Consider the following 20,356-nt stretch of genomic DNA (forward strand, 5'->3'; position numbering starts at 1 on the left):
GTGTCAACTAGATCACTTTTCTACCTGTATCTCAAATGCTGATGGTATGTGTTTGGGGGAGGGCTCTTTTTCCCTATATGCTAAAGATTCCTGTACCTATATCCCTAATCAAATTTATTCTCCAAATAGCAATTTACACACACGTGCACGCGCGCGCGCACACACACACACACACACACACACACACACACACACTTGACTGCTGGGAACAGAGGAGGGCTATCCACACCATCTGGATGTATCAAAGGTGTTCGAAACAACATTCCTCCTCCACCCTCAAACCCTCTTGAATTCCTATCTGAGGCAGAGGCAGCACCCAGTCACCTTGATTATAGACAAAACCAAAAAAATAAAACAATCTAAGCACATCGTTCTCTCTTTATCCTCACACCTCTTTCATATCAGTGAGTCTTAACCATATAATCTTCTACACTTCTTAAACCAGTGGTCCCCAATCTTTTTGCACCAGGGACTGGTCGCATGGAAGAATTTGTCCACGGATGCGGGGGGAGGGCGGGGATGGTCCAGGCGGTGATGCGAGTGACGAGGAGCGGGTGATGAGGTTTTGCTCGCTTGCCCACCGCTCACCTCCTGCCGTGCGGCCTGGCTGCTAACACGCAGCTGACCAGTACCAATACCTGTCTTAAACCATTCCCTCTTTTCTATCCCACAGCTACCGCTCTATTTCAGGCTCTCTTCATCTGGTTTTCGCCCTGAGACATGAACCATATCAATTCCATCTTCCACGTGGCACCAGAGTGATCGTTCGGAAACACAGGATCATCTTCACCCCCGACTCCCCTGCCACCTAGACTTCCACCTTCGTTGACTTTATTACTCACTTCACCCTTAACGCATCAACAATACAAAATTTTCTTCTTTCTCTGAAATTTTTCTGTGAATTTTCTTCCTTCTTTTTACACACGAGCTTTTCTGTCAGGAACCTCCCACTTCATGACACATCTTCACTCTCCTTTTACCTTAGCTTTACCTTTTTATCCTTACAGACTCCACTCAGGTATATTCTTCACCACGTTGGCCCTAAGCCTCCTTGTTGAAGGCTCCCACACGTCTCCTTACATGGCTTTGAAATTCTGCTTTTCACAACTCTCTCTCCTACTAAAAGGTAAACTTGAGGTCTGCATGCAATGAACAAACAATCACCACATCATCTGCTTCCATTTTCACTCACAGGCTATTATTCCCTAACTCCTCAGGCTGTTTGTCAGAAGAGACTTTTGGGGGACGTTCACGATTGCTGAACTAAAAAAGTCCTCTGTTATTTTTTTCCTGGCTGAGTCCAGATGGCTATTATCAGTCACAGAGCATAAATATCTGTCCTCTGTTCTCCCAACAGCTGGGCTTTTTTCCTTGGAAAAGCTCCAGCCAGTGTTTCACATGAACTACAATCTGTAGACCAATGTCTAAATGGGCTAAAGATACTCATCCTATCATTGCCTTCCTTCGCAGAAAACTGCCAAAGGCAGCAAAGGCCTTAGGCTCAGAAAAGCCTTGGGCTCCCACCTGCTTACCTATCTGTTTAATTTAATAGACAGCCCACAGTTAAAGCCAAAGGTCTCAGCAAACAAATCAAATATATCAAAACCAAAACCTATGTGATATGACATCAAAGGCCCACACTTAGAGAAGCAGAAGGTAGATGTGCAGTGAAGAAAGAGTAAGGGAGGGGTCACGGAGAAGATGGACCAGGAAGAAACGGAAGCAGAGGTGGCACTCGCCCAGCGAATTGGGACTGAATTATGCACTGATCACTGTGCTGCATGCTGGGGAGTCCAGGTGCTCCTGGACTCCCCGCAGCTCAGAGCTCAGAGAGCTGTGAAAGCAGATCACAGCATTTCAGCGTGTACAGAGCAAAGTACGGAAGCACAGAAAGAGGGGTACCAGATCCATTCCACAGGAAGACAGCAGCACTAAACCATCAAGTGGCATCTGAGCTGAGGCTAAAGAGAGGAGCAGAAATTAGCTTGGGGCAAGTGGGGGTGTGATTTCAGCGTAAGCAAATACATGAAATGCAGAAACATCAGTGAGTGTGAAAAACTTCCCTGCTACAGGTGCACAAGTGGCCTGATGATGAGTCATGAGAGATGATACTGGACACATGACTAAGGGTCAGAGCATGGAGCACCTTCTATGAGGTTTTAAGGAGCCCTTGAACGTCTGCAACAAGTGGTGCCAAGTCTTCACTCTAGATCCATCCCACTGATTGCAGTGAGGGCTGTTTGGAGATACAGAGAAACAAGAGTGTGGACGGGAATGGTTATTCATGCTTCAAACCATTTCCGTATTTCTCCTGGGCTCACAAGCTAGACTACACTCCCCAGCCTCCCTTGCAGTCAGTTGCAGAAGGTGGGTGATGTAATGTGAGCACTTCCACCTCTAGGCATGAGAAACCACCCCCATAATCCTCTATTGTCTCCTTCTGCTTTCAGGACCCTTGGATCAGGTGCTAAAGATAGGAGAATAACAGGATAGAACTGTCTGCAACCCTGGAACACTACATGGAGTGACTAAATACTTACACTGTATTAAGCCACAGAGATTTTGGCCGTAAGACTCCCCTAACTTAGGGTCATGGTAATCCCTCCAGCCACAAGCTCAGTATGAGCAGGGACTGCACCTGTTTTCTCTGTCACGGGGCAGGAATGACATGAAACAAAATGGAACATGTTAAATGGATAAACCAATGGTCTGGTCAGTGGTGCTGAGTGTGAATTAGAGGGTGCTAATGCGGCAGAGAAGAAAATCATACCCAAGATAGTGGGAAAATATCAAGACTTGGAAATTAATTATTAACAGTTAGGGAGAAAGACGAGTCTAGAAGGGCTCCAGGCTGGCTGAACCAGTAACTGATGATGCCAACAGCTGAGACAACGCATGAAGAAGAAAGGTCACAGTAAAGAAGGAGGTATGATCTACTTAGATATACTGAATTTAGCATGGCAGTGGGATATCCACCATCTTGTATAAAAGCATACACAGTCTGGATGGGAAATACACTTATCGGAGTTAGTTGTGTAGGGGTGATAATTAAATCTCTGAGGGAGGATAAGGCTGGACACAGAGAGCATTTGAAAGAACAGAGGCAGAGAATGAACTGTGGGAAGAGCATTCATAGCGGCAGGAAAGAAAGAGAAGTGTCAGAATGAAACCTACAAGATATGATGTGGAGAGATCCAGAAACGATCAAATGAGGGCCAAGTCCCAGAAACTCAGAGATCGGAGAGTTTGAAGGCAGACAAAGTAAACAACGGTGTTAAAACTACCAGAGCAATTCTGTAAGGTGAGGAAGAGTGTTCATTCAGTTTGACAACTTGGATTCAATTGGTGACCACAGCGAGAAAGGTCTGAGTAGAATGATGGATGCAGTTATGTAACCGCACTGAGGAGTGAGGGCAAGATGAGCAGGTGGAGACCATGCGTGTTAACTGTTCTTTTTGAAACTTTGGATGAAAGAGGAAGAAGGAATTCTGTTGTACCTCTGTGTGAGGTAACTCAACCTCAAGAGAAGGGCCTTTTTTTTTTTTTTCTCGCGGTACACGGGCCTCTCCCTGTTGCGGCCTCTCCCGTTGTGGAGCACAGGCTTCGGACGCACAGGCTCAGCGGCCATGGCTCACGGGCCCAGCCGCTCCGCGGCATGTGGGATCTTCCCGGACCAGGGCACGAACCCGTGTCCCCTGCATCGGCAGGCGGACTCTCAACCACTGCGCCACCAGGGAAGCCCTGAGAAGGGCTTTTGTGTGTGTCTGTTTTAACATTAGGTAGAGCTCTGGTGTTCAATGTGGGAGCCGCACATGGAAAAGGAACATCTGAAGCATGGCTCGTCCATGCTGAGGTGTGCTGTAGAATAAAATTCACACCGGATTGTTGAAGCCTCGGTATGACAGGAAAAGAACATAAAATACCTCAATAATAATTTTTACATGGAATACAAATTAAACTGAAAATAATTTAGACACACTGGGTTAATATTTTATTAAAATTAATTTTAAATTCTTTTTCCTTTTTTGAAATGTGCCTATTTGAACATATAAAAGCACACACGTGGCTCATATTACATTTCTGTTGGGCAGCACTCAGCTGAAGCATGTTACAGGCTGTTAGGGATAAACAGTAATAACGCTAATAATATCTGTGGCGGGCAGAATTCTAGGACGACTCCCAAGACACATACCTGTGCCGTCCTTTCCCTTTGAGTCTGCATGGTGGGACCACTGAAGATGAAAGGGTATCACTCTCTTGATTTAGTTACTAAACAGCTGACTAAGTCAACCAGAAGGAAGATGATCCTGGTGGTCCTGACCTAATCAGATGAGCCCTTTAAAAGAAGGCAAAGCTTCAGAGAGATGCGCCCCAGTGGCTTCAAAGAAGAAACAGTGCACTGTTGTTTCGAGAGGAGGAGGCCACGAGGCAAGGACCTGAGAATGGTCTCAGAACAGCCCCTGGCCAACAGCCAGTGAGAAAACAGGGATCGTAGTGCTGCAAGAGCAAGCACTGAATTTGACCAACGACAAGAATGAGCTTAGAAGACCCCAAGCCCAGGTGAGATCACAGCCCCAACCGGTACCTTAATTTCAGCCTGCCCAGACCCTGAGCAGAGGACGCAGCTAACCCGCCCCGTACTCCTGAGGCACAGAAATCGTAAAATAATAAATCTGTACTCTTTAAAGCTGCTAAGTTTGTGGTAATTTGTTACACAATAATAGAAACTGAATATTATATCTAACATTTAATTAGCAACTATTTCATACCAGGTACCATACCAAGCACTTTAGATACAGCATCTCATGTGACAGTCACAAAACCTTTAGAAATAGTACCATGATTATTGCAATTTTACAGTAAAGGTGACACAAACACAGAGAGGTTAAGAAAGATTCCCAAGGTCACAAAACTAATAACTGGCATTATTCCAAGCCACCGAAGTTATTCTAACACGTATACCTTGAGGAGAGAATCACAGCATGAGGAGTGTCACAGTTCATGACTGACTTTATTAAGATAAAGCGTTACATCGAGAGGTTTGCAAAAAGCCAGAAAGACAGCATGGTACAGTCTGCATAAGCTGACAGCTGTAGAGATGAGATAATTCTACCATTTTGAGGGATATAAACGATTTTTTGCTGTCAATCCCAACTAAATAACAAATACTTTAAAAGCATGTAACATCTTTCAGAAAGTAAAACTAAGATAAAGCAAAGACCAACCTTGCCAGAGAGAATTCTATCAGAGACTGTATGAAACTTAGGAGATCACTAAAAACTTTCAACCTTTCCTGTGACACAGGAGAAGAAGGTCCACAATAACAAGACAATGAACATTCCTTTTGACTATAACTGGAGAAAAGACTCCATTCCCTAAGTCTTCCTAGTAAATAAAACAATGGTTAATAAAGTTATCATTAGATTAGAGAAAGAGTTACCAAGCCACAGCCATCATAAGAGTCAAACAAGATCAAACAAGAATGAACAGCATCCTCCTTCAGGAAGATGGAAGAACAGTTTGAGATTAAATAGCTCAATTCTGGGCAGTGAGATCAGTACATAAACATCACCATCTCAGGTGAACTGATAACTGAGTAGTTAGATACATGCTGGGCCTAAGACAAGACGTTAATATTAAATCTCAGCGAAAGTCACAGAAACTCAAGTCATCCAAGAAAGTAGCATCTTGTTCTAAAAGAGACTCAAAAAACATATACAGAGAAATGAGCGACCCCTCCCTGTGTGACCAACTGCTCCCTTATGCCACATAAACACCACCACTACTGCCACAAAAAAAAGAGCCCCCTTAAAACGATCAGTGAAGCCGAAAACAACTCTCCGTCATACACATCACATACATAGACGCTGAATGTGACACTGTATCCTGGCCAAGCTATGGACTCACCCAACAACTTCTCCGGCCCTGACTCTGTCCCAAGAGTAATGTCCCGAACCTGCATCTCTTCTACTCTCCTGATCAACCGCTACCCCAGCCGTTTTATTTCTCCAGACTTCCCTGCCTGCGTTAAATGAACCCCTGTCATAGCTCCCACTCGCTTCTGCTCAGACGACTCAGTTGCGAGCCCCCATCTAAGGCTAGGTTTTCCTGGGACGGACCGCAGCGTGAACCTTGACACGTCTGCTACAGATCTGGGCAACTGCGTCAAACTCCTTTATTTAAAAGTTTTAGTTAGTGGTCAAATGCTTTCTTACAAATTAACAATGATATAACAAGTGTTTAAAAGGTAGTTGTCATGTTTTAAAGGACAAAACTTGACTAATACTATAAGTGAAGATGTGTAATAATTGGGCTTTTTCTTCAATCTTTTTTTAAACTCACGTTTATAGATAAATTGAGAGTCTATAAAGAGCCACAGACTCTGACCGAAGGGGTAAGACATACATACATATGCACACATACAGCCTTTGACATGTTAATAGGTAAGGTTCTTTTCATGAACGTAATAATTAGCTGAAAACTCACTTTATCATTATTTGCTCCAATAGTAAATCTAGACAAAAGCAGGATTTTCTCGTACCCCAACCAAAGAGTTTCTACTAATGGCAAAATTACGAGACCCTATCATAAGTCAAGTTAACTTCTGAGACAGGTTCACTGCACAAAAGTCTAATAAAAAAGGCTCTAGTAAATTATAAATTAAGAAGTATGAAAAAACGAAATCTCTCTATATATATAAAATTGTAATACAATAAAATATAGTATATAAATATATAATTACAGTATAATACAATATATAAACACACACACACACACACACATATATACATATATATATAAACTTCTCCCAAAATATATACCAAGGGAAATTTCTAACTTTAAAAAATATCATGGGGGCTTCCCTGGTGGCTCAGTGGTTGAGAAACTCCTGCCAATGCAGGGGACACGGGTTTGAGGCCTGGTCTAGGAAGATCCCACATGCCGCGGAGCAACTGGGCCCGTGACCCACAATTACTGAGCCTGCGCATCTGGAGCCAGTGCTCTGCAACAAGAGAGGCCATGATAGTGAGAGGCCCGCGCACCGCGATGAAGAGTGGCCCCCGCTTTGCCACAACTAGAGAAAACCCTCGCACAGAAACGAAGACCCAACACAGCCATAAATTAATTAATTAATTAATTAAAAAAAAAAGTATCATGAAACTAGTAACACAACGCTATTTTACAAAACATACTGATCCTCAAATATAATCTACTACAATTTGCTAGTGTTCTATTTTCCATTTAAGAATCTTTAATATTCCACAATACCAGAAGAAAATTTTAGTGAGGCTATAGCATTAATACACATCTAAAGGTGCCTAATTTTTAAAACTAAGAGCTACTTAGAACCAGAGAAAGACAGAAGTACCTTGAACTCACTACTAAAACCATAAAGTACATATGTATTTCTACATACACAATGCATTTATCAAATCAAAATATTTGTTTGTCTACGCTCACAACAATAACGTTTAAAAGTTTTTACTTGAAACGTATCATTTCAAACCTTCTCACCTATCAGAAGAGGGACACAGAATCATGTCTTCCTGATCTGGAGATGAGAGGACCAAGACTCGTACAGGTTTAATGATTTACGTAATGTTATTCACCTCACAGGTGGCAGAGCAAAACTTCTGACCCAGGCCCTAGGATTACAGATCATTGCTTTTACAAAAAGGTATGTTGCTAGGTTCTGTGAGGATTCGAAGAAGAATCTGGCCCAGTCACTATCCTTAAGAAGTTTAGAGACATCAGAAAGTCATGGAAGAAACAGGTACATGCATTAACTGGGATGACACAAAACAACAGGGTTCAAAAGAGAAGAATGAGTAAGGTACCATTAGGTGTCCAGCTCACCTGGGTAATGCACAAAGACACTGTAGAGAGACTGGAATCAAATAGCCATTGTGGGGAGGGGGTCTATAGCCCCTCCTACTCTATATAAACTAGTCTTCCCACGAATCCCTGTAACATGCAAGATCAGTCCTCATTTCCCATCTCACGCTCTTAGAACTCCTCAATCCCTCATGGAGTTATAATGAGGATGTTGGAAATATGTTACTGGTAATAGTAATGAATGTTTCTACTTTAATATTGGTTAGGAATTCCAATTATAATGAAGTAAATAAACTTACTTCGAGAGAGATTCTCAAGGGCTTTTCCCAGTTTCTTGCTCTCTTGAAGGATGTGGTTCAATTCATCAAAATCACGGCTTTCTGGTTTAGTCCTCCAGTTCCACTTAGGATGATCTACTGACCTTGGCACTATGTTTAAAAAAAATGATTACTTCATAAGCATGCTACATAATGATAAAAACTTACTATTCATCATTACGTGAAAGACTGTATCAAGATCAGTGTACAGAATAAAAATGTTTGGAAATGGTTTTCTTGTGAGCAAACAGAGGGGAAGTTATGAAGCTGGGTTTTAAGACATGTTTTAACTGAACAAGTAAGGAAGTGTGACAGTGTTTATAGAACAAAGAAAATGCAGGTGCTGATGTAAAACTAATAATTTATATAAATCATGGAAAAACACAAGCAAAGTATATTTTCTATTATGTTTTAGCAGCTTAAAAAATAATTGCTACCTTCTTCATGAGCAATTAGTTAAATGTTTTTAAGACATTCTTGCTGTCTTCTGATAAAACAAAGAAGACTGAATACTTCTATTTACCTTCACTTTGCCTCAAATTCCCACTAAAATTACATTATGGTATTTTTCTTTTATCAAAGAATTGGTTGAATAAAGAGAGAAGACATCATTAGGCAAGAAATAGCTACACAATTGTTTTTGGAAGATGCAAAATGAACTGAGTGGTAACTGGACTTAGCAAGGTAGAGAATACTGAAACCTAGTCCCTGAAGAGAGATGCCCCAAAAAGTGGACATTTCATGCCATTTAAACATGAAAGCATCAATCAAGGAGGACCAATGCCAAAATAATAAGGCTATAAAAACATAATTGCCTTTCAGATTGGAAGGATCCATAAAATGCCCACAGCATAATGTAAGGCATATCATCACAACATTTTACAACAGTGGTAATAAAGAGAACATCTTTAAAAGCTTTCGGGGACAAAAATAGCAAATCGTCATCCGACTTCTCAATAGCAGTGCTTGGCCCCAGAAGACACAGGAGAAATTCCTTCAAAATTCCAACTGAAGATCACTTCTAACTTTGAATTTTATATCCAGTGAAAGAATCAATCAAGATACTTGTAAGGACTCAGAACTATATCTGGCAAGTGCTCTTTTACAGAAAGCTCCTAATGGAGGTGCTCCACCAAAATAAATAAGTAAACCCCAAACTGGAAAGACCTGAGATTCAGGAAACAGATAATCCTTCATAAGAAAAAGGAAAAGGTAAGTCTTGGGATGACAGTTAAGGATGGTCTCAGCAGAGAGCTGAGAAAAAGTCTGGAAACTAAGGAGTAAAGACTGGAGCAAGAGGACAAAGGACTACAGGAGAGAAGTCTCTAAAACCTCTTAAATGAAATAAAGTATAAAATATAAACTAAGACAGAAGACCACGATGTATTTAAGCATATTGAGAGTGTTTAATATATACTTTAAGGCAGAGTTTGGTGAAGCATTAGTGATGGGTACAGAGAAAGCAAAGCAAACAGAAAAACAAGCCAATTATTAATTCTGGAAACAAATTAACAGTTGGCTATTTTATGGCTCTACTGTGAAAAAGGCTAATTAACGTAATCATGAAAAAATCAATGCAAAGTATACATCAACCAACATCTGAAATAGCTGCCTGCCTGTACTATGAGAATGTGATGGGCCCTGGGTGTAAAGCACAATGTCTTAGAAGGAAGTCAAGAGATAATGCCTCAAATTTAAAAACGGAAAGAGAACTATATAAGTATCTTGCATATTTACATATGTAGATCTGTGTACCAAAGGAAACATCTAAGAGTTAAAAGTGGCTCCACATTAAAAGCAGAACAGGAGAAAAAGAAGGACACCGTTGCCTTGTGGTACTAATTTGCTTTTTAAACCATATATATTTTTGTTTTGATAAAAATAAAATAATTTTTTAAAGTTTATATGGTAAGGCTATAAGAAAGACAGTCTCAACCTACTGAAATTTTTTTTCTGCTACCTTTTTAAAAGTAATTCAGAAATATTTACTATAATAAAACATATAGTGATCCTCTGACTCAGCAATCTTATTCTGTCTGGTAAATTATCATAAATAAATGAAAACACTCATACTTATGTATATATGTACAAGGTTGTTTATTTTATCGGAAAGTGCACGATATTTGTTTATTTCACCAAAAAGTTTGTGGTGGCAAAACTCTGGAAATAATGTAACTGTACTTCAACAGGGGAATAAATAAATTATAGCATATTCACACTACGGTACAGGCATGCACTTACGGAAAAGTATAACATAGATCTGAATTTATTTGCATGGAGATATGTCCGTAATACATTTAAAAATAATAGAAACAAGTTGCTTAAGAATGTGTACTGTACAGTTTAAAGCCAATTTTATAAAGCAATTCAACTCACACATCTTATGTTAGTTTATACAAAGAAAAGGATGTAAAAGGATGCAAACTATTTCCGAGGGAGTAGACTTTGAGAGGGCTAAAGGGAGAGAGACTGTCTTTCCACGTCTCTATTTTTTTCATTGTCAAAATAAGTAAACATTACTTCTATAATTTAAATAAATCTAAACTAAAAACATGCAGCTGCTTCCTCCATGTTTCTTTGTTTAAGGGACTCTGGGAAGGAAATGTCAGCTAACATCAACACACCAGTGTTCAAGTGTGGACAGTGGAAGCAGTGATTGTGATCAATGGTTTTAGAAAACACTTCCAGGCATATTGCTATTATGCCACAGGTCATTACCCAGGAGTTCCCGGGGGGACAAGCCCAGGCACAGGGAAGAGATCAGAAGAGGAGACAGAGAAAACTGTATTTGAACCAGATCCTTCAAAACATTTACTGGCACTTTTGTTAACCTTTTTTGAATAATTTCTCTAATCTGCATCATTACATTATCTAATTTTCCTGGAAATTACCATATCTTATTAAGATCTCATCAATTAAAAAAAAGAAGAACATAGGTTTTAAAAAAAATCAGTTCCAATCAACCTCCCCAGATAATCATGTGACATGCCCCGCTGCCCACCCTAGCAGCCTTTGCAGAACTCCACCTGAATGTATCCACGTGGGCAAGCCCAGGTGAGACCAGCAGAACTGCCCAGCCCATTCACTGAACCATGAGAAATTATAAATTGTTGTTTTAACCTACTGAGTTTAGGGGAGGTCATATGCAGCACTAAAGAGAAATGAAACGACACCCAAGCTCTTTTCCTCAGCAACTTTTGAGAGAAACTAAGACAAATTTTTTTTTATATTTTTGTAGCTTGTGACAATTTGCTACACATGTGATACCCAATTTATCATAGGATCCAAATCTAGGACAAGGAAGGCCACAGTATAATCATGGTCTAATCAACTACACTGGATAATTTCAAAAGATGTTTCAGTAAATAATGGAAGGTGATTTGGGAAGTCATCAGCCCAGTATACAGTCTCCAGATGAGAATCTCTAAAGGTTTCTGATGGATTAAAAACCTTGAGGGACTTCCCTGGTGGTCCAGTGGGTAAGACTCTACGCTCCCAGTGCAGGGGGCTTGGGCTCGATCCCGGGGCGAGGAACTAGATCCCACACGCATGCCGCAACTAAGAAGTTTGCATGCAGCAGCGAAGATCCTGCATGCCACAACTAAGACCCAGCACAGCCAAAATAAATATAAATAAATAAATATTAAACAAAACAAAAAACCTTGCTTAGGTCATACTTAGTATTAAAATTCAGGGCTACAGTTTAAATACATTTTCTAAAAAATATCCTCAGGAGATATGGAAAACAGCAGAACAATATAAACAACATAATATGACCCATAAGAGGTGAAAGAATCTGAGATTAGGTACAACCCATAACATCACTGAGACAAAACTCACCCCCAAAGCAGGAGCCCATCCACAGCACCGTGTAGATGGGCATGCTCCATTCATTCATAAAGAGGTCACTACTTCACAAAACAGCCAATTGTATATTGAACAGGGCCTATTTTGAACAATTCTTTATTATATTAATCAAATGCTGACTCACTGATACCTCCACCAATAATTTCCATCTGTGGGTTAAATAATAAATTTACCATTTCCTCCAAATAACTTTTGAGGTACTATCTATCTATTTCTTTGAAACCAAAATAATTTCAATTATTTAGATCTTTCAACTCTGTTTTCTAAAATTTAATAAACGCTAATGTTCTTTCCTGAAAGTTTCTCCCATTCTTTCATTTAAATATGCCGGGAGGTTCCCCAGTACTACAGATATACCTAAAATTGATAACAGTGAATGCAGTACTTCATGTCTCCTGCCTTCTGCATTTCCATATTATGACTTTTCAGACATTGTTTTTCCATCTTCATTCTCTCGTATCTATGTAACTTGTGTTTTCTATACACATGCATGGTCTTTTCATCTCTTTCCTAAAATTTTAGCAAATATACAGCTATTCCTCTTTGTATATGCTGTTCTAAATGTGCATAAATAAAATTACCGAGGACTGGTTTTAGCTTTTGGTTTTAACTGAAGCTAACGTACTTACCTCAATTTTCTCATCTGGATCACAAATCTGAAATAGCTCTAAAAGAATCCGTGCACACTATCAAGCACAAGGGACTGACAGACAAATGTTCTGCTGGTTCTTTCTGCCAAGACCCTACTCATCATCCTCAACCACTCCACCAGATAAATAGTAGAAATGCTTGAACCACAAAGGAAAAAACTTCATCGAACCCTATTTGTCATTATTTTTCCTCTATGACAAATCAAAATTGAAAATTAAAAACATAATATTATCTTGCAGACCTTTGTACCTATACCAGTTTGCACGGTGTAAGGTGCTTTTTTGTTATCTGAAAATGCACAGCTTCTAAACATTTTAGCACTAATTAATCCTTAAATTCTCATTTACTCATTTATTCTCTCATTGGTATATAACACAAAGCACTGTCCTAGGTTCTGGGAGTAAACCAGTGGGAATAAATGTAACAAAATTCCCTGCCCTCATGGGGATGACATTCTACAGGAGCTCACAATCTATTGGATAGGCTAACAGGTTATTTTGTTCTTCACTGGCCTAATTAATATACAGTATCTATTTTTAAGTAAGCTTTAGCAATAGAGATGTTTTTAATGAATGTTAATGATATTTACCCCATATGAAAGTTAATGACTTAACATTATTGTCTTTTTTTCCTTTTGAGAACAATCACTTAGAAAACTTTGTATACATATTATATAAATGTTTCTGCCAGACAATAATTCAGTTAAGAAAATATCCTTTTATTCTAAAAGTCCTTTTATTTAGTTTTGTTTTAAAATAAGAAATTGATGTAAAACTTTATCAAATACCATTCAAGTATTATTTGAGATGTCATATGACTTTTCTTACTTTATCAATTTGTATAATGTACCAACATACACCTAATGGTAGTCCCAAAACGGAGAAGAAAGAATATTTGAAGAAATAATGATTGAAAGACATTCCATGAAAACAGAAACCAAAGACAGCAGGGGTGGCTACACTAGTATCAGACAAAACAGACTTTAAGACAAAACTTGTTACAAAACAAAGAATATCATATATTGATAAAAGGGTCAATCAGTCAAGAAGATTTAACAATTATTTAACATATACACACCTAACAACAGAGACCCCAAATACATGAATCAAACATTGACGTAACTGAGGTTATAGAGTTCTACAACAATAGTTGGAGACTCTTAATACTTCACTGTCAATAATGGATAGAACAACTAAACAGATCAATAAGAAAACAGAGTACTTGAACAACACTATAAACCAATTAGATCTAATAGACATATAGAGAAAAATACACAGAATAACAGCCATACATATTCTTCTTCCAAGTGCACATGGCACAATCTCTAGTATAGACCATATGTCAGGCCACAAAATAAGTCTTAATAAGTTTTAAAATATTTAAATCATAGCAGTATCTTCTCTGGCCACAATGGAATGAATTGGAAAGAAAAAGAAAAAGAAAAACCAGAAAATTCACAAACATGAGAAAATTAAACAACACACTCTTAAACAACCAATGGGTGAAAGAAGAAATCCCAAAGGAAATTAGAAAATATCTTGAGACAAATGAAAATGAAGACACAACATACCAAAATTTATAGGACACAGCAAAAGTGGTGCTCAGATGGGAATTTATAATTGTAAAGCCCACATTAAAAAGCAAGAAACATCTTATACCAATAACTGATCTTAATACCTTAAAGAAGTAGAAAAAGAAGAGCAAACTAAACTCAACCCAGCAGAAGGAAGTAAATCATAAATATTAGAACAGAGATAAGTGAAATAGAAGATACAAATGTAACAGAGAAAATCAACAAAACCAAAAATTGATTCTTAAGAAAGATTTTAAAAATTAACAAGCCTTTAGCTAGATTAAGAAAAAAGGGAAAAGACTCAAATTACTAAAATCAGAAATGTAATCAAGTCTGTAACCTACAAACTTTACAGAAATGTTTTTAAAAGGGATTATAAGAGAATATTATGAATATTTAATGCCAATAAACTGGACAACCTAGATGAAATGGAAAAATTCCTAGAAACAAACAAACTACCAAAAGCTACTCAAGAATAAACAAAAGATTTATAATAAGTAAAGACACGGAATCAATGATCAACAACCTCACAACAAACAAAGTCAAGCACAGGACAAGGTGGCTTCATTGGTGAATTCTACCAAACATTTAAAGAAGAACTGACACCAATTCTTCTCAAACACTTCCAAAAAAACAGAAAAGGAGGAAATACATCTAAACTCATTCTATAAAGCCAGCACTGCCCTGACACAAAAGACAAAGATATGAAAAGAAAACTACATACCAATATCTCTTCTGAATACAGATGAAAAAATCCTCAACAAAATAGTAGCAAATCAAATTCAGCAGCATATTAAAAGGATTATGGAAACACGAAAGACCTGAATAGGCAAAGCAATCCTGAGGAAGAAAATGGAGCTGGAGGAATCAGGCTCCAGGACTTCAGACTATACTACAAAGCTACAGTAATCAACACAGTATGGTACTGGCACAGAAACAGAAATATAGATCAATGCAACAGGACAGAAAGCCCAGAAATAAACCCACGCGCCTATGGTCAATTAATCTACAACAAAGGAGGCAAGAACATACAGTGGAGAAAGACAGTCTCTTTAATAAGTGTGCTGGGAACACTGGAAAGCTACATGTAAATGAATGAAATTAGAATATTCTATAAAACACAAATAAACTCAAAATGGATTAAAGACCTAAATGTGAGGCTGGATACTATAAAACTCTTAGAGGAAAACATAGGAAGGATACTCTTTGACATAAATCGCAGCAATATCTTTTGGGATCCACCTCCTAGAGTAATGAAAATAAAAACAAAAATAAACAAATGGGACCTAATGAAACATAAAAGCTTTTGCACAGCAAAGGAAACCATAAAGAAAACAAAAAGACAACCCACAGAATGGGAGAATATATTTGCAAACGGAGCTACCGACAAGGGATTAATCTCCAAAATATACAAACAGCTCATGCAGTTCAACATCAAAAAAACAAACAACCCAATCAAAAAATGGGAAGAAGATCTAAATAAACATTTTACCAAAGAAGACATACAGGTGGCCAAAAAGCCCATGAAAAGATGCTCAACATCACTAATTATTAGAGAAATGCAAATCAAAACTACAATGAGGTATCACCTCACGCTGGCCAGAATGGCCATCAACAAAAAGTCTACAAACAATAAATGCTGAAGAAGGTGTAGAGAAAAGGGAACCCTCCTACGCTGTTGGTGGGAATGTAAATTGGTACAACCACTATGGAGAACAGTATGGATGTTCCTTAAAAAACTAAAAATAGAGCTACCATATGATCCAGCATTCCCACTCCTGGGCATATATCCACAGAAAACCATAATTCGAAAAGATACATGTACCCCAATGTTCATAGCAGCACTATTTACAATAGCCAAGACATGGAAGCAAACTAAGTGTCCATCGACAGAGAAAAGGATAAAGAAGATGTGGTACATATATACAACGGAATATTACTCCGCCATAAAAAAGAATGGAATAATGCCATTTGCAGCAACATGGATGGACCTAGAGATGATCATACTAAATGGAGTAAGTCAGACAGAGAAAGACAAATATCATATGATATCACTTATATGTGGAATCTAAAAAGATGATACAAATGAACTATTTACAAAACAGAAACAGACTCACAGACTTGGAATACAAACTTATGGTTACCAAAGGGGAAAGGTGGGGGGAGGGATAATTAGGAGTTTGGGATTATCATATACACACTACTATATATAAAATAGATAATCAATAAGGACCTACTGTATAGCACAGGGAACTCTACTCAATATTCTCTGATAACCTATACGGGAAAAGAATCTGAAAACGAATGGATATATGTATATATATAACTGAATCACTTTGCTGTACACCTGAAACTAACACAACACTGTAAATCAACTATACCCTATATAAAATAAAAATCAAATTTAAAAAAGTATTTATAAGCTGTTCCCATGCAATAAAAACTAAAACTAATAAGTGAACTCATTAAAAAAAAGGATTAAACATCATGACCAAGTGGGATTTATCCATGAATGCAAAAGTTATTTAACATAAGAAAATAATCGGTATAATAATTATGTTAATATAATCAATTTTAAAATGAATGATTATTTTGATTGATGGAGAAAAAGACTTTTGACAAAATTCAACATTCTGTCATAATAAAAGCTCCCAATAAACTAGGAGTAGAAGGGAATGTCTTCAATATGATAGAAGACATTTACGAAAACCTCACAGCTAATATCATGTAGATCAGTAAAATAATAAAAATTTCCCCTTAAGATGAGGAGCAAGAAAGGATGCCTGTTTTCATCACTTCTATTCAATACTATTAAAATTTCTATCTAGACCAAGTAGGCAAGAAAAAGAAATAAACAGCATTCAAATTGGAAAAGGAAAAGGAAAACTATCTCTACTTGCAGACGTCATGAACTTATATGTAGAACAGCCTAAAGAATCCACAAAGACATGGTTGCAGCTAATAACAAGCTCAGCAAAGTTGCAGGATATAAGATCAATACTTGAAAATCGGTTGTATTTCTAAACACTACCAATGAACAATTGGAAAAAGAAAATAAGAAACAATTCCATTTACAATAGCATACAAAAGAATAAAATACTTAGGTATAAACTTAACCAAGAAGGTGCTAGTCTAGTACACTGAGAAGTACAAAACACTGTTCAAAGAAATTAAAGAAGACAAATAAATGTAAAGGCATCCCATGTTCATGAATTGGAATCCTTAACAATGTTGAGATCACAATAATCCCAAAATGATCTATTAAGAGAATGTATTTCCTATTAAAATCTTGATGACCTTTTTTAGCAGAAATGGAAAAGCTGATCCTAAAAATCATATGGAATTGCAAAGGACCCTGGATAGCCTAAATAATGTTGAGAAAGAAAAACAAAGGTCAAGTACTCACACTTTCCAATTTTAAAACTCATTATAAAGCTTCTGTAATAAAAACAGTGTGGTACTTATATAAGGATAGGCATATAGAATAGTGAAATAAAACTGAGAGTCTAGAAATAAATACATTCATTGCCAACTGCTTTTCAACAAGGGTGCCAAGACCATCATTTAATGAGTAAAAACTAGTATTTTCAATAAATGACGCTGTCCAACAAATGGACAACTCAATATCCACATATAAAAGAATGAATTTAGACCCCCTACCTTACATCATAAACAGAAACTAACTCAAAATGAATCGAAGACCTAAATTTAAGAACTAAAACTATGAAACTCTTAGAAGAAAACATAGGGGTAAATCTTTATGGTCTTGGATTAGGCAAGGGTTGACACCAAAAGCACAAGGAAAAAAAAAAGAGAGCGAGAAATAGATAAGTTGGGCTTCATCAGAATTAATAACATGCATATCAAAGAATACTATCAAGGAAGTGAAAAGTCAAGCTACAGAATGAGAGAAAATATCTGTAAATCATATATCTGATAAGGGTGTAGGATCAGAATATATAAAGAACTCTTGAAACTCAAGGAAAAAAAGAGTAACAACTTACTTTAAAAAATAAACCAAGGACCTGAATAGATATTTCTCCAAAGAAGATATACATATGGCCAAGAAGAACATGAAAGGATGCTCAACATCATTAGTTATCACAGAAATGCAAATCAAAACAACAGTGAGATACCACTTCACACCCATTTGGATGGTATAATATTTTTGTTATAAATAGAAAAAAACAAATGTTGGTGAGAATGTGAGGAAACTGAAAACCTCTTACATTGCTGGTGGGAATGTAAAATAGTACAGCCTTCATAAAAAACAACTGGCAGTTCTCCCAAAAGTTGGAACATACAACATGACCCAGCAATTCTACTTCAAGGTATATACTCAAAATAATGGATAATGAGTGTTCAAACAGTTACTTGAGCATGAATGTTTATAGCAGCACGATTCATGATAGCAAAATGTAGAAACAACCAAAATACCCTACAATAGATGGACGGATAAACAAAATGTGGTATATCTATACAATGGAATGTTATTCAGCCACAAAAAAGGAATGAAGTTCTGATACCTGCTGCAATGGGAATGAACCGTGAAAATATGAATATTATGCTGGGTAAAATAAGCCAAACACAGAAAGATTACACATTATATGATTCTATTAATATGAAATAACTAAAACAGGTAAATTCACAGAAACAGAAAGCAAGTTCCCAGGGGCTAGTGGGAGGTAGAAATGCTGAGTGACTGTTTGTTACAGAGTTTCCTTTTGTGATGATGAAATGTTTTGGAACTAGAAAGAGGTTAGGGTAGCACAGTATTTTGAATGTACTAAATGCCACTGAATTGTACATTTTAAAATGGTTAATTTTTGTTATGCTAATTTAACCTAAAAAAAAGCATTTTAGAGTGATTTGTTATGAAGCCATGGTAACTAGAACATCTCTAAAACTTTTTTGCCTCTCCAAGGTCACAAAGTTATACTTGTATGTTTTGTTTTAGAAGTTTCATTGTTTTTGTTTCCATCTTTAAGTCTATGACCCATCTCAGATTGATTTTCAGTATGAATTAAGGTAGGGATCAACTTGTGTGTATTTTCCGTATGAATGTTCAATGTTGAAGGGATTTTTCTTTTCCTACTGTATTGCTTAGATGTCCTTGTGGAAAATCATTTGACCGCATATGTAGGTCTATTTTTAGACTCTTTATTAAATTCAATTGATCTATTTGTCCATCCTTTCACCAAAATCACACTGTCTTGATAACTGTAGTTCTATAAGACTTGAAGTCAGGTAGGGTAAATTCTCCAAACTACTTCATGTTTTTCAAGATTGCTTTAGATAATCATGGTTCTTTCCCTTTCCAAATCAATTTAAAATAATACTGTCAATTTCTATGGGTCAAATACCTGCTAGATTTTGGATAGGGATTGTACTTATTTCAATAGGAGATTGTTATTTATTTCTGTTCCTCTTTTCTTGCCTTTGTTTTGGGAGAATAAATCAAAAAATTGGGGGCATCCTATTTTAATAAATTTATTAACTTTTTATTTATGCTTTTTTGTGCTTTTTAGTGGTGCTCTACATATTACAATATACAGCTTTAACTTACCATGGTCTATGTTCAAAAGATATTCTATTACTTCAGGAATAATTTATGTTTCAACAATACATTTCCAGTCAATAACTCTGAATCCTATAATCTTACTGTCATGTATCAATATCTCTACATATATTATTAAATATTCATGATACTTTGTTACTAATTTCCTTTAAAGAGCTAACAGTCCGATGGAACCAGAAGTTGAGAGTAGGTCCCCTGAACAGAAAAAGATACCAGATGCCAGTCCACCAGTAACATTTTGTGGCTACACAGCATCCCATAAATAGCAAGGGCTCTACAAAATGAAAGACCTTACAGCATTCTACCCTCAAGGTGATGCGATCCAGGACTCAGCCCTTTAAAATAAGCCCCTAGGGTTATGGATTTATCACTGGGAGAGGGGGAGAGAGACAGACAGAAAGACATTTCCAAGGATAGAAAGGGAAATGTGAGACTGAGAACTGACTGATTTCATTTTTCATTTATTCCTTTACATTTTTTTCATTTAACACTTATTAATTGAGCCAGGAACTATACTGGACATTACTGGGAATA

At 37.3% G+C, this 20,356-nt stretch overlaps 1 protein-coding gene across 23 annotated transcripts in view; it reads right to left on the reverse strand.

Moving 5' to 3' along the window:
* Positions 1 to 20,356, reverse strand: part of C17H8orf34 (chromosome 17 C8orf34 homolog) — a 452,646-nt gene that overhangs the window by 374,152 nt on the left and 58,138 nt on the right. For 20 of the 23 annotated variants that reach the window (XM_067712125.1, XM_067712131.1, XM_067712127.1 and 17 more), the window contains exon 4: positions 8,136 to 8,264. The exons of the other annotated variants lie outside the window; for them this stretch is intronic. In XM_067712125.1, coding sequence (XP_067568226.1) covers positions 8,136 to 8,264 — 129 coding nt within the window. The remainder of the gene's footprint in view (positions 1 to 8,135; positions 8,265 to 20,356) is intronic. 23 annotated transcript variants of the gene reach the window in all.

Source organism: Pseudorca crassidens, chromosome 17 (assembly GCF_039906515.1).
Source record: "Pseudorca crassidens isolate mPseCra1 chromosome 17, mPseCra1.hap1, whole genome shotgun sequence".
Lineage (NCBI taxonomy): Eukaryota > Metazoa > Chordata > Mammalia > Artiodactyla > Delphinidae > Pseudorca > Pseudorca crassidens.